Source organism: Gambusia affinis, linkage group LG12 (genome assembly GCF_019740435.1).
Source record: "Gambusia affinis linkage group LG12, SWU_Gaff_1.0, whole genome shotgun sequence".
Classification (NCBI taxonomy): Eukaryota; Metazoa; Chordata; class Actinopteri; order Cyprinodontiformes; family Poeciliidae; genus Gambusia; species Gambusia affinis.
In genome coordinates this window covers 26,941,396-26,964,166 of record NC_057879.1, presented here as the reverse complement: position 1 = coordinate 26,964,166, position 22,771 = coordinate 26,941,396, and the positions used below count along the sequence as shown (strand labels likewise).

Here is a 22,771-nt window from a genome sequence, read left to right as displayed (position 1 = left end):
AAGTTAAGCTCCACTTTGTCTGAAAATCCCACAAACTCTTTTTTAGGTTTGTTGTTGTAACTTGACGAAAGGTGGAAAAGTTTAGGAGGTGTGAATACTTCTGGAAGTCACTGAACTTTGACTGGGCCGCAGTGATGAATGAAAAAGGTTCTGAAAACTGTTTTATTAATTATTTTGTTAAAAATGGGAAAAGCTATTTTGCACCGCTTTCAGTTGTTGGAGCTGAAATTTTCTGAATTTGTATTAAATGAACTCTTCTATGCATCCATCAAGCAGGCTGTGGGATTGTTTGGACGGAGCGGCAGAGTAACCATCAACACGGCGCTTCCTGACGTTCTGAAATGAAGCGAAGGAATAAACATTTTCATGGCTGCTCAGTGGTTGTTGCAGCATCAGAGGAATGGAGGTTGTTTCTCAACAGGATTTGGATTTTCACTCTGAAAGGTGAAAATCTCACCAGAAAAATCCGCTAGAGGTGTCTGACAGCGCGGCTGTGATTCAATCAGCCACACTGATTGTTCATCTTTAGAAACTTTGCTCTTTTTTAACACCTCTGACTCACAGACTCAGCTTGCATTTTTTTGTAAGTTCGGCATCTTCTGCAGATCAATTAGTGGATAGCGTTCTTGGAGAAGCTGTTAGCTGGTCCAATGTAAGCCTCAGCTTTCCCTGTTTCCCCGTTTCCCCGTTAGGATAACAGCAGCATTCATTCTGCCTCTAATATCTCAGCTGGAGTTATGTCTGCTGTGGAATTGGTTTTTGCCTTTTGCAACTTGATAACCGTCTGATTTCTCCTCTTATTGTCGAGAGGAATCTGCAACAAATCAGTCTGCGTGGACCCGAATGTTCTCTCTTTCTCTCATGAGATTAACCGCGCTCTCTCCAGGAGCGGTCGCAAAATGGGTCTAAATTTAATCTGGAGCCCTGATGGATCAGACATCAGTATAAACAGAGACAAAAGCAGCTTGAAACACGACCCACGATGCTGAGAACACCACAATCAATGCCGGGATTCTGCAATAACTGGTATAGAGAAGGTCTAAAAGCCTTACAGGCCCTGGTAGGAGGGTCAGCTGTTTGTTTAATAAAACAGAGACCAAACTTTCTACCTGAGCTGCAACGTATTTAATGTGCAATTCAGCAGAAAACCAAAGACTAAGGAAGGATTGTACCATTTGGATTCACTGGACCGTAGATCATCATCACACAGAGTTCAGGACATTTCAGTCAGACCCGGATGTTTTCTTTGGACCAACAGTGCAAATTATTACTGTAAAAATCTTTTAAATGCGTATAAAGACATAAAAATATGTATCCTCACACTTCAGGGCATGTTTTCATATTTCCTGAATTTTAGGATTTTTGAGCCTTTTAAACCAGTTATTGTAATAAAATGTTTCCCATTTTAATGACGTGGATGAACTTTGTCACATTGTACATTTTCAACTTTGGTCACAATATTTATGAAACGTTAAAGTAACAATATGTGGAAAAATCAGAGGACTTTGCTGTTTCCCCCCAGTGAGGCAGACTGGCAGTCGTCTTAATGGTTAGCATTAGCTTGTTCCAGGTTTTTTACATCTGTTTAGTGGTTAAGCAATAATCTGTAATGTTTTTATATGTTAGCGGTTTGGCGTTAGCTTCTGCTAGTTTAGCACAAAGATTCTTGTGCGGTGAATTAGTGAACCTGACGTTTTGGTTTGTTGTTCTCTCCGCTGGTCACTGTTGACTTTAGTCCAAACCTATTTTCTCCTTTGCTACCATAAAAAGGAAATGTAAGATGCAGAACATACATAATGATTTCTCTGGTTCAAAGTATGTAGGTTATGATTTGACACTATCCACAATTATCTGGTTGGTCATTTTAGTGCAAAGATTAATTTTCCATGGCAGCTATTGACAGCCATCTTGAGAAACAATAAAATTAAATATGATTTCTGTCAATCCAATTCTGTATGATTGGAAAACAAAAATATTCATCTGGAATAAATATTGGCAAATTTAGGCAAAAATAAATTTTCTTTGATAACAAAAAAAGACAGAAAAAGTTGCGACCATCTATGTAAAGTTAGGTTGTTGTGACAGTACTATGAGTTCTGTGCTGCAGATTTAATTATAGAAAGTCACAGAGGCTGTGATCAGCTTTAAACTTTAAAATGCTTTAATTACGTTTATTTTAGAGAAAGTGTTAGGAGAGCTAATGGTTTCTTCTTAATGTGGGATTTTAATCACCTACATTACGAAGGTAAAACATAGATTTAATATTTAGGGTTTTTTTGTTTTACCAGAGGTGCCAGTGAATGTGGACAGTACCCCAACATTAACGTTCATGTTTGTAGCTTTACCTTGTTGCAAAATTTAAAGCAAATTAAGTTTTAGATCTGGTCAGACGAGTTTATCTAAGTCATATGATAAATGATCTTTTTAGTTGCAGCAGAACCGGGAAAAAAAACGTGTCAGTTTGCAGCCAGGACGTATTTTCAGCTCCTCTGTTGACGCAGCTCAGAGGCATCAGGGGAACGCCAGGAATACCTGGCAGATTTCTGCTGGGTTCCTCACCATGCCGCCCACAGTAAGACTCACTGAGCATGCTCAGTGCAGCCGGGAGTGCTGCAGCAGCGCTGCAGCTTCACACTGCATGATGCCGGCCCTCAGTCTGAGGCTGCAGCAGGTGTGCTGCAGCCGACTGCATGTTGCACTGCTCACACAGCAAACAGTCAAATCTCTGGCACTTACTGGAACTCAGGTTCATCTGAGCTCAGGTTTCAGAACATTAATGGAGAAATTTACCTTTAACAGTAAAAACCTCTAATTATCTCTTCATCACGGCTTAATGGAGACAAAAATTTAAAAACTTTGACTATGTCTGAGTGGGAACGTCTGAAAACTAAACCAAACTGAACCAAACGCTGCAGCAGAGAAGCTTTTTCCTCTTTCTGCCTGAACATTAAACATTTAGAGGGAAAACACTGCAGTTTTATAATGGAAACTCTGCAGCATCTCTTGACATTTTAGAAATTCATATGTCAGAAAACGTTGACCAAAGTAGAAAAGAAATTACAGAGTGGGGAAAAAATCTAAATGATCTTTATTATTATTTAGTTTACAGTAAGTCTGAATTTACCAGAGCAGGAAAAATTAGTGGAAGAAGAAAGTTTAACCTAGATGTTAAATGAAGATGATTCTATCGGTAAAGGTCTGACTTTATAGACCCCCGCCTGCTGATATCATAATTAATGTCATGTTCTGTATAAGTCGGTGATCTGTGGAAGCTGGTTGATGAGAGGATTAATCAGCATCCAGCTGTGCTGAGATACATCTTTGCTAGTGTCTCCACTAACCTGCTGCAAGCTCCACAGGGGGAGGATGCTTTACCTTCAGCCCACCTGTGGCCGCTGTGGGATGGGTGGGGCCGCTGCGGGGCGGGTGTGGCTGCTGTGGGGTGAGTGTGGCCGCTGTGGGGCGGGTGTGGCTGCTGTGGGGCGGGTGTGGCTGCTGTGGCTGTGGTGAGTGGCTGCTGGGGTGGTGTGGCTGCTGTGGGTGGTGTGGCTGCTGTGGGTCGGGTGTGGCTGCTGTGGGGTGAGTGTGGCCGCTGCGGGGCGGGTGTGGCTGCTGTGGGGTGAGTGTGGCCGCTGTGGGGCGGGTGTGGCTGCTGTGGGGTGAGTGTGGCCGCTGTGGGGCGGGTGTGGCTGCTGTGGGACGGGTGTGGCTGCTGTGGGGTGAGTGTGGCCGCTGTGGGGCGGGTGTGGCTGCTGTGGGGTGAGTGTGGCCGCTGTGGGGCGGGTGTGGCTGCTGTGGGGTGGGTGTAGCCGCTGCGGGGCGGGTGTAGCCCTTGGCGGTGTGGCTGCTGTGGGACGGGTGTGGCTGCTGTGGGGTGTGTGTGGCCGCTGTGGGGCGGGTGTGGCTGCTGTGGGGTGAGTGTGGCCGCTGTGGGGTGAGTGTGGCCGCTGTGGGGCGGGTGTGGCTGCTGTGGGGTGGGTGTAGCCGCTGCGGGGCGGGTGTGGCTGCTGTGGGACGGGTGTGGCTGCTGTGGGGTGAGTGTGGCCGCTGTGGGGCGGGTGTGGCTGCTGTGGGGTGAGTGTGGCCGCTGTGGGGTGAGTGTGGCCGCTGTGGGGCGGGTGTGGCTGCTGTGGGGTGAGTGTGGCTGCTGTGGGGTGGGTGTGGCCGCTGTGATGCGGGTGTGGCTGCTGTGGGACGGGTGTGGCTGCTGTGGGACGGGTGTGGCTGCTGTGGGGTGAGTGTGGCCGCTGTGGGACAGGTGGGGCCGCTGTGTGGCTGCTGTGGGAGAGGTGTGGCCGCTGTGGGACAGGTGTGGCTGCTGTGGGGTGAGTGTGGCCGCTGTGGGGTGAGTGTGGCCGCTGTGGGGCGGGTGTGGCTGCTGTGGGGTGAGTGTGGCTGCTGTGGGGTGAGTGTGGCCGCTGTGGGGTGAGTGTGGCTGCTGTGTGGCCGCGGCAGGGCGGGTGTGGCTGCTGTGGGGCGGGTGGGGCTGCTGTGGGACGGGTGTGGCCGCTGTGTGGCTGCTGTGGGGTGAGTGTGGCTGCTGTGGGGCGGGTGTGGCTGCAGATGCGGCGGTGGGATTAGGACGGCTCAGGCTGAATTCCTGGTGTCAGGAAGACTGAAACATCCCGAACTCAAACAGAGTTAATCTGCTCTCATTAACTGTGTTTGCTGAAGGACAGGATGAACATTTTACAGCCAGGACTGCAGAGGGTTGAGAGGACAGACTCAGATATTATTGTTTCAGATCTCAGAAACAATAATAAGTAGTACATTAGACATTGCACTACTTTATCCTGTTCGTTTGCCTAGAAAATCTGATTTGCTTCAATCAAAAACAAACTCTGGTCTGCCTACTAACCCCGGTCTGGGTTCAGTTAAAGTGAATTCTGGTTCGGTTTGAAAGCATATGTGAACACCAAGCGGACCAGAAACCACTCCAAAAGCAGGAAGTGGACTACTGTGCAGGGCATTCTGGGTAAACACAACCAAAACAAGCGTGCTAGCCTAGCGTTAGCAGGAGAAATGACTCGTCTTTTACTACAGACTAAAGAGATCCTACAATCGCTAAAATCTGACGCCACTAGATTCATGAAGAAGGAAGTTGCACTCATAGTCTTCTTCAGAGATTTTTGTGTCCTTTCCTTGGTGCAGCGCCCCCACAGGCCAGGAGGGGAACAGGTTGCTCTAAGGGTTTGGTTGGTTTGACTCAGAGCAGAGAGAAGGAGAACCAGAGCAGCTGCAGATGGAGCAGATGATGAAGTTTGGTTTCAAATCAAACAGAGGCTACTGGACTATCAGGTGTAGAAACATTTTAAGAATATCTTTTTTCAAAAATCAGGAGTTTATAGGTTAAAGAATCAGGAACGTTTTTACTCTTTGCTGGTCCAGTGGCGTCTCACCGACTGCATGTCCTTTCATGAAGTTTTTTTGTTGTGTGGTTTCTAGAACTGACAGTCTGTTCTCCTGCCGCTCCCTGGCAAAATGCCGCCCTGTGCAGAGAGCCACATCGCTTGTTAATCCTGTCTGCTCTCCGGTTTTCCACTTCTCTCCTCCTTGCTTCTCGTTTGCTGGTTCTCCTCTCTGCTGTTAAACAGCGATGAGGTTGTTCTGGTCAGTAAGAGGAGCCGGTGTGAATGCTAATATGACCCGTTAGCATCATGAAGGCGCTAGTAACAGTGTGTATTCTCCTCACACACACCCTGAGCTGTGTGCGCATTGATTAGCTGCACTACTCGTTTCCTCTTTCAAGGTCAAACCGGGCTTACTGGAGCTCCGGCTGCACTGAGGAGATAGAGGCGGGAAAATAGCACAAAAAAGCCAAGTGTGGATTTGACACGGAGACAACACGTGTGTGTGTGTGTGTGTGTGTGTGTGTGTGTGTGTGTGTGTTTTCAATCTTGTTGCCTTCTGCAAGCCCTCAGGAGAGGAGGGTGTTGTAGATTTTAGCATTCAAACAGCTTTCCTGTTCGCCTCTTGCAGCCAATCAAATGTTTTTTTTTTATGTCTGTTCAGTGACGTTTGCTTTGAACAGGTGTCACATTTCAGCACGGCTCACGTCTTCAGAGATTTCCTCCTGAAGCTGTTTGCACCAACAACCACAGCTTATCAAGGAAGCCTCGTTTGAAGATGGGAAAGGAATTATTTACTCTACATGTAAAAGTTCTCACAGCTCCGTCCGTTTTATCTCCAAATGGAGACGATGTGTTGCTGTGGTTCCTTTATGCGTTTGGTGAGTTTAGTTGTGTTTCATCTTGGCTCCGGACCAAACGAACAGAGAAAATGTTTCACATCACCTCAGCTTTCATGAGGTTGAAATGGTTTTTGTAACTCTTTTTAAAACCTCTTCAAAATACAACAGGAGTTCAGCATAAAAGTTTTCTTAGGCTGCATTCACACCAGTCCAACTCCGGTCCATTTGTCTGGGAGGTCTGGTTCGGTTGGGTGAGGTGTGAATGTGTATTCGAACCAAAAAACCCAATCCTGGTCTGACTGCCAGCCTCGGTCCCTGTTCAGTTGAAGTGAACTCTGGTTCGGTTTCAGGAGTTTGTTGAAGTGGGTTTTCTGGTCCAGTTTCTGGAAATCTGAATTAATGAGCCGTTAATGTTAACTCATGTTGAAAACCATTGAGTCCAGGTCCATTTGGGTGTTGTTCACCTGGTTCTGGTCCATTTGGTGTTTTGGACCTCTTATTGGTCGTCCCTCAGCTGCTGCTCAGTTTCTGCTTCCTGAACCGTTCGGTACCGCTCAGGAACTCGGCAGCCATGTGGATCTTGACAGTTTCTGGAGTCAGATTGACCTTTACGGTCCAGGCAACGTTTCGCTCGGTTGCGTTTATGTTGGAGCTCTCTTCCCTGCGTGGCGACGTTTCATCGTCATCGGCCCGGCGGTTCGCCGCCTCGGCCCGATGAAAGCTGCTCCCCTGCTCGTCCTTCTCACCTCTCTCTCACCCTCCGCCTCCTCCATCTCACCCGTTTCATGCGGTTGATCTCAGACAATCTCACTGTTACCAGACACGGCACTCAGTCGCTCTTAATATTTAATGACATCTCAGAGACGGAGCTTTCTGTGCTTTTAAAGGCCGAGTTTCCCAGTGACATTTCTGCCCGCGACCTCCCTGAAAGCTTCATGCGTCCATCGTCTTCATACATATCTCATGGGTGAAGACAGGAAATGACATCAGGAAGTAAACACTTTTTACATCTGGTGAAATTACTCCCCAGCTTCTCCAGAAGATTCAGTTTTTTAGTGAGGACGGGGCGAGTTGTTGAGCTGAGAAATAACTTCAACTTCCAGATCATTTGCTGATTATGTAAGAGTGATGCCTGCATCGGCGGGGCTTTCAGCGGAGATACGGAGAAGTCCATCTGGAGGGGGAAGCAGCCGGCTGGTGGGCTTTGTTGGCGCAGCAACTGTGGAGGACAATCTGGCATTAAAACTTCAGACTGTTGTGCCAGAACCTCATGTTGGTGCGCATCAATCTTATGCTGTTCCTGCCATCCTCAGAGTTAAGAAACTTTTAATTCTGCTGCATTTATTCAGTGGAAGAAGTTTCAGAAGTTTGGAGCGTTCAGGCCATTCCTACTCATTCCTCAGGGTCTACAGGTCAAAGGTCGATGGGTTGATTGTGTGTCTGGTGAAGCTTCTTTTGATGATTTATTCTTGTGTTGAATCATTAACACCAGCGGTGACCAATCTTTACTTTCCTACTAAAACATTCTGGTTCATCCAAGAGTTCATGATGCTGCCAAATCTAGAGCCGTTTTTCTGATACTGGTGACTTTTCAACAACCTGTGAGCTCCAGTCGCTCTGCAGCAGCTGTCCTGATACAAACTGGAATCCTGTATGCAAACCCAATAGCTCTGGTTCCGGCCTGCATGGTGGACCAGATAAATTCAGTTTACATAAGTTATTAATTAGGAACAGAGATGTGACTTATTAGTGGTGATTGATTAATTACATTTTATTTACATTTCGGTTTGAAAGTCGAAACGTTGTGTTGTGTTTCTGGTAAAACCTGACACATAAGCTACGTTTGCTAACAGTGACTCAGCAGTTTCAGCTCATGGGGGTTTAATTCTGTTTCTAAATAATCTCATTGGAAAAGACTACTGTTGTGTTGAATTTGTGCTAATAGCAGTTAGCCTATCAGTGAAGCTATGCTAGCCTGAAGTAGCATCTCAGTGCTAAACGTGTAGCAGCTAACGCTAACGTCAGCAGTCCACATTTTTAAAGAAGCTCCATGAAACTCTGGAAAGCTGAATGACTAGATTAACACTTTAGGCCAATCCGATGGATTAATGATCTTCATAACAGATTAAAAACTGTAAATGTTTTTGTTTTTAGCTCATGTGTCTATTTGCTGAGTAGCTCAGCAGCAAAAGGCGTTTTAAATTTAGAATGTTGCTTATTTTGTTTGGTTTTCAATTAAATGTGATTAATAAATGACAGACTGCAATTAACTTGATTTAAAACTTTAACTGCGTCTCACCATGAGTTAGATTTATGTATGAGGAACATTTGGAGTGATGGAGGCGCCGGCAGCTTTCTTTACGCTCTGCAAACCGACCAACTGATGTTTCAATGTGTTCTGCTGAGCTGCAGCCGGGCGTTAGACCTCACCGTTTGTCACCTGGTCTGTTCTCGCGACCTTGACCTCTGAGACCAAACAAAATGGTCTGTCTGGAGGATTTACGGCCCAGCGGCCGGCTGTAAAGGTGATGAACAGGAGCCCTCGCAGCGCCTCATTTCCTCCTCTCTTCTGGGCTCCTAAAGCTTTTTGTGGACTTTGAGTGCCAGAGGAGCGTATGGACCAGATAAATCACCTCTGTGCGGCGCCGTCAGTCCTGAAGCCAGAGGGAATCAGGAGGACGTTCTTACCTTGTTCTTCCTTTCAGAGCTTTTGTTGGAACTTGAATGTGAATTTAAACGCTCCGGCTTCGCATCGACCGACCTCCAAAGAAAGTTACCTGGAAGTCATTCTCATTTTCTTCCTGAATGTTGACTCAGCAGTTCTCTTTGTCTATTATCAGCTGGCCAGAAACACATTCATCTCAATGAAAGCCATGACGTCTTCCTCACTGAACTGAACTGCTGACAGAACCTCATTACAGCTCATTGTGTCTGCCGGTGAGCAGGACACAAATACATCCTCCAATAAGAGCTTCTGGACATGAATTGGGTAAACTTGTTTAAGTTTTTCCCCTGATGCTCCTGATGCAGGCAGAGCGTCAGCATTTCACCGTTTCATGACGCATTCAGGACTGCAGCAGAGTTTAACGCTCTATTTATGATGAGCGTCTTTTGTTTTCTTTATAAGTTGCTTCTTCTGTTTGGTGCTTATGGTTTGTTTATGTTCACTTAATCAATAATTTTGGTTAGAAGTGAATGTGGACTGGTAGGCTACAGTTTCCCATTGGGATGAATAAAGTTGTTGAGGCTTTCAGGTCGTGATTGGGCTGCTTGTTGTTTCGACCTTTTTTTGACCCTCATTGTTCAGTTGACACACGTCCATCATTCAGTGGACATAAAATGTCCAGAAACAGCTGATTGCAGGATGAATCAGACGTTAAAAGCGACAGGCTGAAGGCTGAAGGCTGAGGCGTATCGATTAGCTCCAGCTCATTGCTAGCTGACGGTGTTGGACCTGTGGACCTCACCTGGCTGCTCTGCAAAGGTCAACAAGCCGGCTAACGAGCAGAAACAGATTGAGGACGACAAATGGCTGGTTTATGACTTCGCTGACCATGTTCAGCATCATGTGTTGGTGAGCAGACCAAGTTGGACTCCCTGTGGCTTCATGTGACACAAACTGTTCCTCTGTCTGCAGGAGGGCTGCAGTGTTTTTATTTTTAGTGGTGCAGAAAACCAGAGAATCCAGAAATAACAAATTCACAAAACTCAAAATCACTTCAATATTGTGCATCTCCATTATCATCATGTTTTCACCTGCACAGTGAGCCTGGCGATGCAGGCAGGTTATAACAGACTCCAGTCCACAAACATGACAAGTCGAGGTCATGGAGGCCGAAGAGGGCAGAACACAAAACGTCTGGACTGAGACTGACGGCCTCAAAGTTTCAGGAGATTTTATACTTTAGACATCTGATGAACCAAAACGTGACTGGTCTGTGTGCTACTGTCTACGATAGTAGCTAGAGCTAGCACCATTAGCATAGGCTAACGATTATAGCAGGAGCTAATACTATTTGCAGAAGCTAACACCATAAGCCAAACCTATAACCAGCAGCAGTAAATAACACAAAAAACCAAACTGAAAGAAAATAACTGGGTGTGTAAAGTTAGAGTTTCCATTCTGGAATATCTGAGTAAATGTTTTGATCTTGATGCTAACCGTAAACAGCTCCGGTGAGAAACTGGAGCTTTCTGCAGCACATGCTCTCCAGGTTAGCATTTCCAGGCAACAGCAGCACAAATACGGTCTTCTTCATCTGAGTCGCTCCTCTTCATCTTCATTTTCCTTCGTCATTTCGACCTGTTCGGGTTCAAACTGAAGCGGCTGAACGATGCAGAACTTCCTGTGTACCACCCAGCATACGTCATCCACCCAGGCTGTAAACAACACGGCGACGTCGGTGTGAGGATATTTTTTATTTATTTATGAACATTAAACAGCTTACAATATTTTTACTGTATTGTTTTTACATCTGAAATAAAAGTTTCTCAAATAAAGCCTGTTGTTGCTAATTATGCATAAATTTAAGGGGCCATCTTAGATTTCTAAGATTTCCCCTCTTAGGAGATGTTTTACAACTTTTACTGTTTTATTTGCACATTGTCTTCTAAATTATGATTTATCCATGATTATACTCACAAGAGAACCTGGATTTGCTGCTTCTGATGATGTTTATTAAGCTTTAAAATCCCCTTTTATTCACTGAAGTATTGTCTGACAAACATGAGGCCGTCCGTTCCTCAGGACACGACTTTCCTCTTCATTTATCCCCAAATACTGTGTGAAATATGAGTCTGATGTGCAACATTTGCCCTGGTTAAACCTGAGAACATATTGAGAGCTTTTAAGCGATTTCCAGCTCACTCTTCACACCAAGAACAATTTTCAGACGGGATTACCTCCAAGCAGTAATCTATAGTGCAAAACAACAGCAGGTATTCAGAGCAATAAGAGAAAGGTGTTTGTGTAAAACGGTCACTCAGTCCATCAGAGTAAGTAATGAGGAGAACCAGATTTATTCAGCGCTGCGTTGATTCAACTAAAATACAATCTGTTGTTTGTTAAAAAACTACAGAGGTTCCAACGAGCCCAAATAAATGTTTCCTGACGCAGATCATCACTACTTGTAGCAGCTTTACAGTCGGAACAGGACAGAAAACAGAAAACAGGTTGGATGAAGTCCTGACTCGGGGAGCAGATTCGGCTGAATGGCAGCGTCTTGTTTCCTGGCGGTGACATGACCACGCTCACAGCAGGCTGTCCTGGGGCTGAGCGCAGGCCGGCACCCTGCTGTTGCACAGCAACGACTATCTGTCACATGTGATCGCACTGCGGCAGCAGCAAAACCATCAGCTCTGGAAAACGTCACAGTGGGGACCAGTGGACGTCTGCTCTCATCCAGCCACTGCACCAGAAGTGACCCGATGACCTGTGGTGACGAGCTAAACACATTTCCCTTCATCGTTAAAGAACGGTTATGAATTATTTCCATTTGAAAAGGTAACTGTGGTATTTGCAGCAGCCTGGTGTCCCAGTATTGGAACCAGCTGGGAGTTTCTGCAGAGCATCACGGCCTGTTTTCCTGTTTTCCTGTTTTCCCTGCAGACTGGCTCGACTTTCCGCTGAATGTTGTTGAGATCAAACCAACAAATTAGGAAGTAAAGGGAACATACAAAGGGATGGAGAGAAGAGGCACAGGAACAGTTTGTAGATGTAAACTCCAGATCCTGCTTTAAGGAGCGTTTAGTTGTGGCTGTTCAGGATAAAATGTCTGCAGAAAGTGTCGGTCCGCCCTCTAATTATGCAACAACAGACAAACACTGACTGATTCCAGAAACCTGAAAGGTTTCATTTATGTCACTCTGAGAAGATTGATGCCATCAAACCTTTACAGTAACTTCAAACTCAAACCTCAAGTTAAACCACTGAGTTTCCCTCCATCTTCTACAGTCAATCACAACGGATTCTCCACGGCAGCTGCCTTTCCATTAACCATGTGACTGCAAATTGAAATTATGAAAATGAATCTGATTAATGGAAACGCAACAATTTAGAAAAAAACTCTCTGGGAAAAAAATGTATGCTAAGATAAGATAATTTTTCAACCAGATCGAAATAGATGTTTCACAAAAAAACTGCAATGGAAACACTTTTAGAGTGTGTGTGTGTGTGTGTGTGTGTGTGTGTGTGTGTGTGTGTGTGTGTGTGTGTGTGTGTTTGTGCTGGTATTACTTTAAAGATACTAATAAATGTTTCCAGATATGTTTAGAGGTCATCAAAGGTCAACTGGTCTCTCCCACTTAATAAAAAACAAACAAATTTGATATCAATCAACTGTACTGTTAAAGTTTATCTTACAAACCAGCAGAATTGATTGACAGCAGTTTGTTGTGTTTAGTTGATATGAAGGCAGGCGGATCTCCAGTTACAACCAGTTACTATATATAATGGCACCAGTGAAAAGTTTTGTTGCACTAATGTAGGACAGCTGACTGACACCATATTTTCTTTTTAATTGTAAATGTGAAGTGGCTGGTTGACCTCTGATGACCTCTGGAAACATTTGTTAATATCTTTAGAATCACAGCAGCACAAAATAAATCTTTGCTGCACAAACATTTGACAGCTGTTTTGTTTAATGGGAGAAGCTTCACTGCCGTTTTCACCTTTTATTGTTTTCTCCTGTTGCTCTGGTGAACATTTCTCCTGCTGAATGTTAACTTCTCTCTGCTTCGCGCCTCATTTGTAGAACTGGATGTTGCCTCTTTTGTTTCCCTGAAAGCATTCTGCAGATGAATACTTCCTCGCTGATGTAGGTGATACTTTCTCGGGGTGGAGCAGCTCAGCCTGTGTGGAGGAAGGATTATCGGCGTGCAGTCCATGCATCAGCTGGAGGAAAAACGGCTGCAGCTGATTTACTGCAGCGGGGCAGGATGGAGCGTTCACTGCAGCCTGTAAATTCGGGCTGCGCTCGCCTGCGCCGTGTTTTTACAGCCACACCCACAGAGCTAAACAAACTTCACCTTTCCTCTTGTACTCCTGCTTTCTGCAGGAATAAAATGATGTTATAACAATGTTATAACATTTACAGTTTCTAGTTTCTCATACTTACATCTTAGTACACCTCGGGTTTGGACTAAACTAACTTACAACTAACTTCATAGTAAGATATGGAAGTCTTTAAAGTTATAATTCCTGAATATTGGTTCAATATGTCTTATAAGAAAGTTAATCTGGCACAGAACTGGCATTAAGAAATTATTTACTAAAACAAGCTCCCTTATCTTGATGAAAAGTTACTTACAAGTTAGTTTTGTCTTATTTCAAGATATTTGCACTAGAAACTAGAAATACTTGGTCAGATTTTGTGTTTCTGCACAGACTGAGCCGAGTGCTGAGCAGATACTAAACAGCTCTAACATGTTCGCTGCATCACCAGACGTGCTGGGATATTTATCTGTTCGCCCGCGCTCTGCAAACTGTCCACAGGGTCAGCATGTTAATGGGAGCATCTGATTGCTGTTTTAGCTGAGCATTGTGAGGTTCAACACTGATGTTGGGCGGGAATGCCAACTGTATGGGTTTCAGGAGACCAGTTCCTCTATAAATGTGTGTAGGTGATGGGTGTGGTTCACCTGTCTGCATCCTAACACCTGATCCAGCTGTCAGATTCACTAACTGGAACTGGACCCAGTTAGTGGGAGATTCCTGTTATTTTCCAGTTGAAAACGGTGAATTCAAACTTACAGAAGCTGATTCATTTAAAACATCTCATCTTCTGATTAGCTGAGAGGTCTTTAAGGACGTTTTTAAGAACAATAAGTGGGATTCTGTGGAAGTAAAGCTGAGTGTTTTTATTAAATTAGGACCAAAGCGGCGCCATGATGAAAGTTTTGTGCTGATTATAATGTTTGCTGTTGATTTGTGGGATTTCTTTCCTGTGATGTTTTGGACCGGGACGCGGAGCTGAGATGAGCGAGGCGTTTCAGTCGTTCATGAGTCGCTGTGCTGCGTTCACATTCTGTAAATCTGATTTCTGAGCTCTGATCTGATCTGCAGCAGTCATCATCACACCGCGTTGCTCCTGACAACACGCTGGGAACATATTGATGAACATCTCACCTCTGATGGACGGCGATCTGAAGCTGCAGCACGCGCCGCTCCCCCCTCCTCCACCTGCTGCTGCTTCCCGTTTTCACTGCTCATCACATTTACACCTGCAGCCGCAGCCAGGCGGCCGCTGAGAAAACTGTCAGACTGGAGGAGAAAACTGTCGACGGTTCTCCTACCAAATGGCTCCGTGTGTCGGAACGCCGCTCCTCTTCCTCTGAACAGATCACTGTAGCAAACAGGTTTCTGTTCTGGTCCGGTTTCTGCTGACGGCGCTGAAATGGTTTCTGATTAATACGGTAAAAATCGCTGATCAGTACCAGCGATTTAAAATGAAATAATACTGAAAATATCAGGTTCCACATTCACACAGTAGTTAAATCCAACCCAGATGTGATGAATATCCATCTGATCTTTTCACCCTGTTCCACTTCCCGTATAGAAGTGGATAATATCCTGTCATGTTGGTTTGATCCAACGTTTACATCATTGACGTGAGACAAACGTCATCATTCTGCACCAGCAGAAACCAGACGGTAAAACTGAATGTAAAACTGGCAGCAAATGATAACAATGAAAGCAGTCTGAGTCAGTGAACGCATCCCAACCTGCCTTAGCTTTCACTGCACATCCAAACAGGTTTTCCTCCTGAAGCTCAACGCTCTTCTTCTGCGCCTGGTTTGATGCTGCAACCTGTTGACCCTGAAGTCTGATTGCGGTTGTATTTAATTAGTAGTATGACCGTCACACAGGGAAAAAACCTCATTTAGATCCATTAAATCCCTGCATTATTGTAATACATTGTTTGGGAGCGCGCTCTTCAATGATGTGGAAAACGTTTAAAGGGTTTCAGTACTTTGTCAGCGGACTGCAGGATTATGTTTTAAAGCAGATTCTTGAATGTTTGTCACGTCTTCTGCTCACTAATTAAAGTTTTTTTTTGCTAAGGACGGGATGTGAGACTAACGAGCGTTAATCGGGCCGACGACAGGAAGTGGATCTGATGCTCTGTGTGTTTCTGGCTGCTGGAACATTTTGTTTTAACGCTGCTAATTACTGAAACCCGATGCTGTGTAAAGCTCGTCCTGGCAGCAGCTCACCGGTTCTGTATGTCACTGGACCCGTTCAGAGGCGGACCGGGTCGGGATGGAAAACAAAAACCAACAAGTAAAAACTGAAGACAGCAAACAACTCGGTGAGCTCCAGCCGCTGCACAAAGAGTCTGCAAACATGTTGGGTTTAAGCAGCGGCCCGGTCCGACAGCGGCGCTGAGGTCCAGTTAATCAGTCACGGTCTCTGCTGCTCCGAGCCGCAGAACAAATCCTGGGTTTGGCAGCGCAGAGGCTTCCTGCTCCTCTGGGCCTCACGTGTTTCTATAGAGCTGTAATCAGACTCGGCCTCTTCCTCTGGAGTTCATCTATAAAACATGAGAACAGCCGCCGAGCAGGAGGGTCACTGACAGAGATGAAATATTTACTGAACACACCCAGCGCCTGGTTCAGGCCGGATCTCTGATTTTTGATCTCATTATCCTGCAGGTGTGACTTCACACCTTTAGATCTTCACTACATCGTGACGCAATAACAAATAATCTGAACGTGAGGAAGTTTCTGGATCAGTTTCTCATATTTTTGAGAAAAACATTGGTTATTCTCTGATGCCAAAAGTTGAAAATATGCAAGAAAAATTATAATTTTTCATGATTGAAGGCATAAATTTACTAAATTACCACAAAGTTTTTCTGAGAGTTGTAAGGTCTTGGGTTCAAATCCCAGCCTGGAGTCTTTCTGTTCTCCCTGTTGATGCATTGATTCTCTCCTGGTACTCCAACTTCCTCCCAGACGATTAATGGATGCTTGTTCTCTGACAGCAAAAAGTCAGAAGTTTACATGAAAAGACATGTAATTTGTCAAGAAGTCTCAAAGTGGAGATTTACCTGGTTTCCACAGGGCAACAGTGTTAACCACTTTAAATCCTAGTTTTAAAACAGTAACTAAACCCCAAACCAACTGTTGTTCTGCATATAAGAATCTGAATTGGTCCTTAAGGGTTCAATCTTTACGTTTCTAAATAATTGTGACATTTTCATGAAAACTTGTTTACATTAATACTTTGTCTCAGGGCCGCCCCCTCTGGGTTGAAAGCAGGTAGTGCAGCTGAATTTTCCCGTTTACAGCGATACGGTTACCGTTGACGTCAAACGTCTCGTTCAGGAGGAAAAGCCTCTCACTCAGTTCGTTACACTTTAATAAGACTGGTGGTGGAGCTGCTTTCATTTCCAAACACCAGCTGCTTTTTCCCAGTCAGGAAAACTTTAAAACTTTCCTGCAACTGACGAAGTGGTGCGTCAGCCCTGAGGAACAGCAACAGGTGTGGGAGGGGCAATGCTGTGCTACTTTATATGGAAACTCCATTCACTCTCAGACTTTCTGTTGCCTTAACGGGAGTTTAAACCTCAGGAACTATGAATGTGGAAACAACGAAGAAGAAGAGCAACCATTGCTCTGTGAGTCTTTCTGTCTGACTCCATGTCCAGTGCAAAGCTGCTGCTGCAGCTGCTGCAGATGCTGCAGCTGCTGCAGATGCTGCAGATGCATGCAGCCATGGAGGATGAAGATGCTCCTCCTGGGTTTTTCCTTTCGCAGGCGGCCATTTTCCCCTGAGGCCCGTAGCGCTGCATTACGGTGTGCTACTGTGTCGCTGTGACTACTCGGACGCCGTCGGCGCTGATTTAATTTCTGAGGCTCTCCTCCTCCCCTGAAGGCCTGCGCTCCTCCCACGGCGACAGAAATGAAAAGCCTCTAAGCTGCAGCAGCTGTGGCGGCATCCGTGATGTTTTGGAAAAGATCAGCGGCGGTTGGCCATAAAGGGCATCAGCATGGAGACCGCCGGTGCGCTCATTAGGGGAAATGCCAGTGATGTGAATGTTTTTAACAAGGCCTCATTAAAGGCGCTAAGCCAGGAAGAGGCTTGTCAACAGCTGCATGGAAAATAATTAGCAAGGGTTAATAATAGTAATTATTATGCTGCTGCTTTCAATTCAAACCAGGCTCACGTAGCGGCACACTGCGCCACAGAACAGAGCAGCTTATATTTGTTTGGTGACGTCATTTTCAAAGTTAAAACACAACTGATTGTGTTTTTATTTGGATGAATATAGAATCTATATGCAAATCATGGATAACTCAGTTTCTATAACAATTATTTCTAACTAACTAGAAAACAAGGGAATAAGCACAAACCCCCCAAATAGTTTAAATAAAAAAATATACACACACCTTTCAAAAAGTCTTAAATTCATGCATCTAAAAGTAGACACTTAAAAGTGTTTTAAATCCATTAAAAATGTAAGTTGGCCTTAAAAATGACAGGTTTTAAGTTTTATTGTGACGTTTTAGTCTCAGATATTTAGTTAATTTTTTTGCTGGACTTTTCTTCAGGTTTGAGTTGCACTCAGAAACCTTCGTTCTGTTCGATTGATGCTACCTCTAACTAGCCGCTAATATACCCTCACCAGCTAGTTTTTTGTGTCCAAGTTATCAACAGTTGGCTCACTTCTGTTTCAACCCGTATTTTAGTTCTACTATTTTATAAAATATGCAGTTTCCTTTTGTACATTTCTGTCGTCATAGAAGTCTTAAATTTCATTCATAAGGGTCTTAGAAAGGTCTTAAAAATCCTTAAATCTGAGTTGGTTGAAGCTGCAGAACTGCTGCATTAACCACATTTATTAATTTCTGGGATTTTCTCCCTGTAAAGCGATCTGCTGCTGATCAGGAATCCTCTCCTTCAGAGAGTTTTACCGACTTCTGATGACTTCATCTTCAACAGTCAGGGGTTTTTGTCAATGCAGAGAAAAAGTTACATGTATTTTCTGTTCAGCTTGTTGAATATTAATTAAACCAAATGAATATTAAATGCATTTAAATATATAATTGATATCTTTTTAATAATTGATGGGTAAAAATGTATTATAATGAGATTTTAGGAGTTTGTCGGTCAAAAGTCTGGACTTACAGGCTGACCAATCAGAATCCAAGGAAATGATGTTTGCTGATTTGTTCAACCAATAAGAACTATTTACATTTAAATAGGAAATGATGTCATATGCACCAGCGATAGAGTTAAAGAGGTTTAATTAATGACAGTAATAGGAGGTCATTAATTAATAAAAGACGATATGAAATGTGTCTGATGTGAACTGAAGATTTCTAGTTTGTTGTGTTTGTGCAGTGAAAACAGCAGACTGTTATTAATGTGGTATTTCCATGTTTGCCGCTGTGCTGCTGATCGGGTCTCAGTCGGTGTTTCTGGATGTCTGTGTCCAGCAGGTACGTTTGTGTGCAGCGCTGCAAGCAGCTGCAGGAAAAGCCGGTGATAAAATGTCAACCCGTGCTCCGTGAAGCATCATCATGCTGTTGAGAGCAGCAGAAATCAGAAAATCCCTCTTCATGCTCCATTTTTCCCACTCCAAATGTGCTCTTAGTGCGGCGGTTTGACTGCAGAGGAAAACTCGGCGCTCTGGAGAGCTGCTCGCTCTCTGATGGAGGACACAACTGTCTCTTTGAGGTTTTTATCTGCTGTGACACCATTCTGCCTCCAGTCCTAAAGCACTTTCTCCTTCCTGGAAAAAAACAGAAAATAAAATCAGAGAGCGCCAAGAGGGGAGCAACGAAACCCTGTTTGATCAACATCACTTTGATCTGATTCATGCTAATCAGCCTCATGCAGGAAACACCCAGGCTGGAATTTCACCGTTAACTCATTGATTTTGATGGGATAAAAAAATCCTCCTCTCATATTCAAGGTGATTAAACTCAGACAATAACTTGTTTATGATCTTATAGCTTTATCTAACCAACTCGTTCCCACTTTGCTTTCTGCTTTCTGAGTCCAAACATCCAAAAGATGTAAATCCTTTGAAGTCCATTTTATCTTTCCATACTGTTGTAACGTTTTTCCCTCATTACAAACAAACCTGCAGTTTTGTCTTGATTATTGCATTCGTGTTTTATAAATCCTTTAATCTCCATGGCAACCATTCAGCTGTGCAAAACGCCTGGGTGGGCGTAGACCCGCCTTTGAGGCGCAGCTCCTCCCCCATGACTCCAGCTCTCAGCTCCTTCAGACTAACTCAGTTCACTTTGCACTAATTAACAAAAGTTATTTTTACTTTTCTGGCATTAAATAACTACTTTAGCTCACTGGAGCAGAAAGAAATAACATGTCCAGTTTTCAACCTTGCAGCCCCATCAGAACCCTGTGAGCTCAGTGATTGGTCCAAACGTTTCCTCCTGGGTTTCTGCACCTCATGTAGAAAAATAAAAACAATCTTTTCATGGAAACAGAAACAAACGCAGGGCGGATGCTCTGGACCTGTTCAGACTCGTCCCCCTGAACAGGAACAGTTGTTCCTCAGGGTGGGGCGTTTCGGTGCTGCGGGTCGTCTGAGCACCGCTGTGTGTGACTGAAGCACCAGCTCACCTGCTCTGAGGTTTGCATCATGTGAAGCTGCAGCAGGCAGGAAGTCCCTCCTGTTGCACGCCGTTGCATCATCTCTCCTCCCTCTGAAGGCTGCTCCTCACTGAGCGCGCTCAGATAAAAGCCCTCCATCATGTTTCAAAGCAGCGAGGCGTGCGGCCTTGCCTTTCTGACTCACTCTGTGTTTTATTTAAATGTGATACACACACGTTTTCTTCAGAGGAATATGACAGTCACATCTCATTTCTTATTTACACAAGAAAACAAATTTCACATCCTTTGATTCAGCGACATATTGTCCCATTTCTGCTGGTCTATTAGATTAATTTCCATTACTCTCAGTCAACAAGAAGGTTTAACTCTAAACACACATTAAACAAATCATAAAACATCATTAGTTGGAATGCTCCTTTAACCTCTGACCTGCTTGTTCTGCCGGCTGCTTCCTGATGTCGGATCTGCTTTCAGACGGCGTTCCCGTCGCGGCTCGGCCGGCCGCTGGCGTTTCATTATCACCTGTTGGCCAAATGGACACACCTTCAGGTCTACAACTGCATTCCTGGTTCTGGAGCGGGAATCTCTCTCTCCACCCGAAGCCAACTGTTGAACCACAGAACCGGCCCGAAGTCCTGCTCCTGCTCCCAGAACAGAATCACATCATGAGTCTCTGAATAATTCAGATTCGGCTGCAGGAAGTCGGACAGATGAGTGGTGAAGTAAAAACCAGAGCTGACAGTTATCAGGACGTCGGAGTGATGAGTCCTGTCTGACGGAGCGCTGCCGAATAAATACAGAAGATTCAGCAGCTGCGATACAACCTGGACAAACTCTAAAGTGATTCAACTGGAAGTGGAACAAATCTGATGTGTTTGGGTTGAAAAGATTGGAATGGAAAAAGTCGGATTGAGGTCGGATTTCCCAGCTATGTGAACGTAGCTTCACATCCTCTGGTCACTTCCAAGGACTGCTTCTACTGTTGCTATGAATTTGAAAAATGGTGTTGATTATTTTCTACTTGCTCTGCTCAGATCTCTGACCACACGGCCAATCAGAGAACAACGGAGACACTGAGCGCTAAAACACACCTGAATGAATGAATGAATGAATGAATGAATGAATGAATGAATGAATGAATGAATGAATGAATGGGGCGGGGCGGCTCTAAAACTCGAGTCCTGGTGTTTGGCGCTCCGTCCTGTACGATGAAGACGTTGCAGAAGTGTTTTTAACGTGACTTCCTGTGTTTCAGGTGGCGGCTCAGGCAGTGCTCTTCATGTGCATGAACACCGCTGGGATCTTCATCAGCTACCTGTCCGACCGGGCCCAGCGCCAGGCCTTCCTCGAGACGCGGCGCTGCATCGAAGCTCGCCTCAGACTCGAGACTGAGAACCAGAGACAGGTCAGTGTGGGTGGACGCTTCGACTGAAACCTGCTGACACGATGCGGAAACAATGAGGTGAAAACGTGAAATAAATCAGTCCTGGACATCCAGAACCAGAACCAGCATGAAGGACTGAAACTCTCAATGAGAAGAGAAGCAGAGGAAAGCAGAATGGATCACAAAGCTAAAGGCAGGAAGTCAGACTGAATCCAGACAGGAAGTCAGACTGAATCCAGACAGGAAGTCAGAGTGAATCCAGACAGGAAGTCAGAGTGAATCTAGATCATACAGAGTTTACCAACACTGACTGTATCCAGTTATAATAAACTGACATTAAGTGAAAGTCAGGGAACCAGTACAACCAGATAAAAGTGTAGACTGGTGATCACTCATACCTGTTGCTCCTCTTAAATACCTTTGACTTTTACTAATAAAGTAAACTAAGATCTGCTCATGAAAAATGTTTTTGGTAAATGAGAAACATTCATATTCAGATTTATTCATGTGACTTTGTGTTGCTTTATCTCAGCGCCGGTTCTGGACTTTTTTCTCCTTCTTATTGCTGAATCATGAAATCATTTCAACTCCTAAAAATCTGAATTCACTTCCAGAACTAAATCATATCTGATCGTTTTCAAAGCGTCTGCAGTCTGAACAGTCGTGTCACATTTATCCAACTTTTATGTGGTTGGTGCCAAACGTGCGTCATAACTGGAACAGAAGGAGCCAGACGGTGAACCTGGAAATAAACAATGGCTGAGAGTTATAATTATGGGCTGATGAAAGCAGTGAGTCAGTGAACGCATCACATCCCTGATTCTTGATTTGACTCCAGTCATTTCTCTGGAGGTTCATCTCTTCTGTTTCCTCTCTGTGGTTTTCTGGAGTTCAGAGGTTTCAGAAATGGTTCGGTTCTGTTTCCAAATTGATTGATGTCATGAGGCAAATATTGACTACTCAAAGATTGGATGTGCCTCCAAAATGGTTTTTAGTGGGTCTGTATTTATCCCTGTCTGACTGGAAGAAACGGTAAACACTGGCCTCCATATTACCGGACATGTTTCTACTTCCTGTTGTGTGTGATGGTCGGTTTGGGCGCTAAAAGAAGCAAAGCGGCTGGAGTGTTTCAGCGACAGGATGGAGAGACTTCCAGGAGGAGAAAAACACGATCGCATCATCGATAGGAAGCTGTCAGGGACACTTAGCATCTGACCAATGACACACACACACACACACACACACACACACCCACGCACACACACACACACACACGGCTGATAGTGAGCTTTGTTTACACCGCGGCTGTGAGGCGGCGGCGCAGAAAGCTTTTAGCGGCCTCATGTTTCCTGGAAGGCCGGGCTGCGAGGAGTCGGGGCGCCGCCTGCAGCACAACGCCTCCACATGGACCAATCAGAGCCCAGCATCCCTGACCGCCAGCGGAGTGTTTACAAGTTTGAGGACTAACTGAGCTCCTCTTCTTTGTTTTTCCTCGTCTTTGTTTTTCTTCTTCTGCTTTGTTTTTCTGGCGCTGTGGGAGATTTCTGAGCTGCAGGAGGAGGAAACGCCGCGGCGTTACTGGATCATCTGCTGAATCAGCTTCCTGTCA

The 22,771-nt window shown here is 44.8% G+C and overlaps 1 protein-coding gene across 2 annotated transcripts in view; it reads left to right on the top strand.

Annotated features, from left to right (window-relative positions):
• Nucleotides 1-22,771, top strand: part of adcy8 (adenylate cyclase 8 (brain)) — a 68,927-nt gene that overhangs the window by 4,334 nt on the left and 41,822 nt on the right. For both annotated transcript variants that reach the window (XM_044135158.1, XM_044135157.1), the window contains exon 2: nt 21,034-21,183. In XM_044135158.1, coding sequence (XP_043991093.1) covers nt 21,034-21,183 — 150 coding nt within the window. The remainder of the gene's footprint in view (nt 1-21,033; nt 21,184-22,771) is intronic.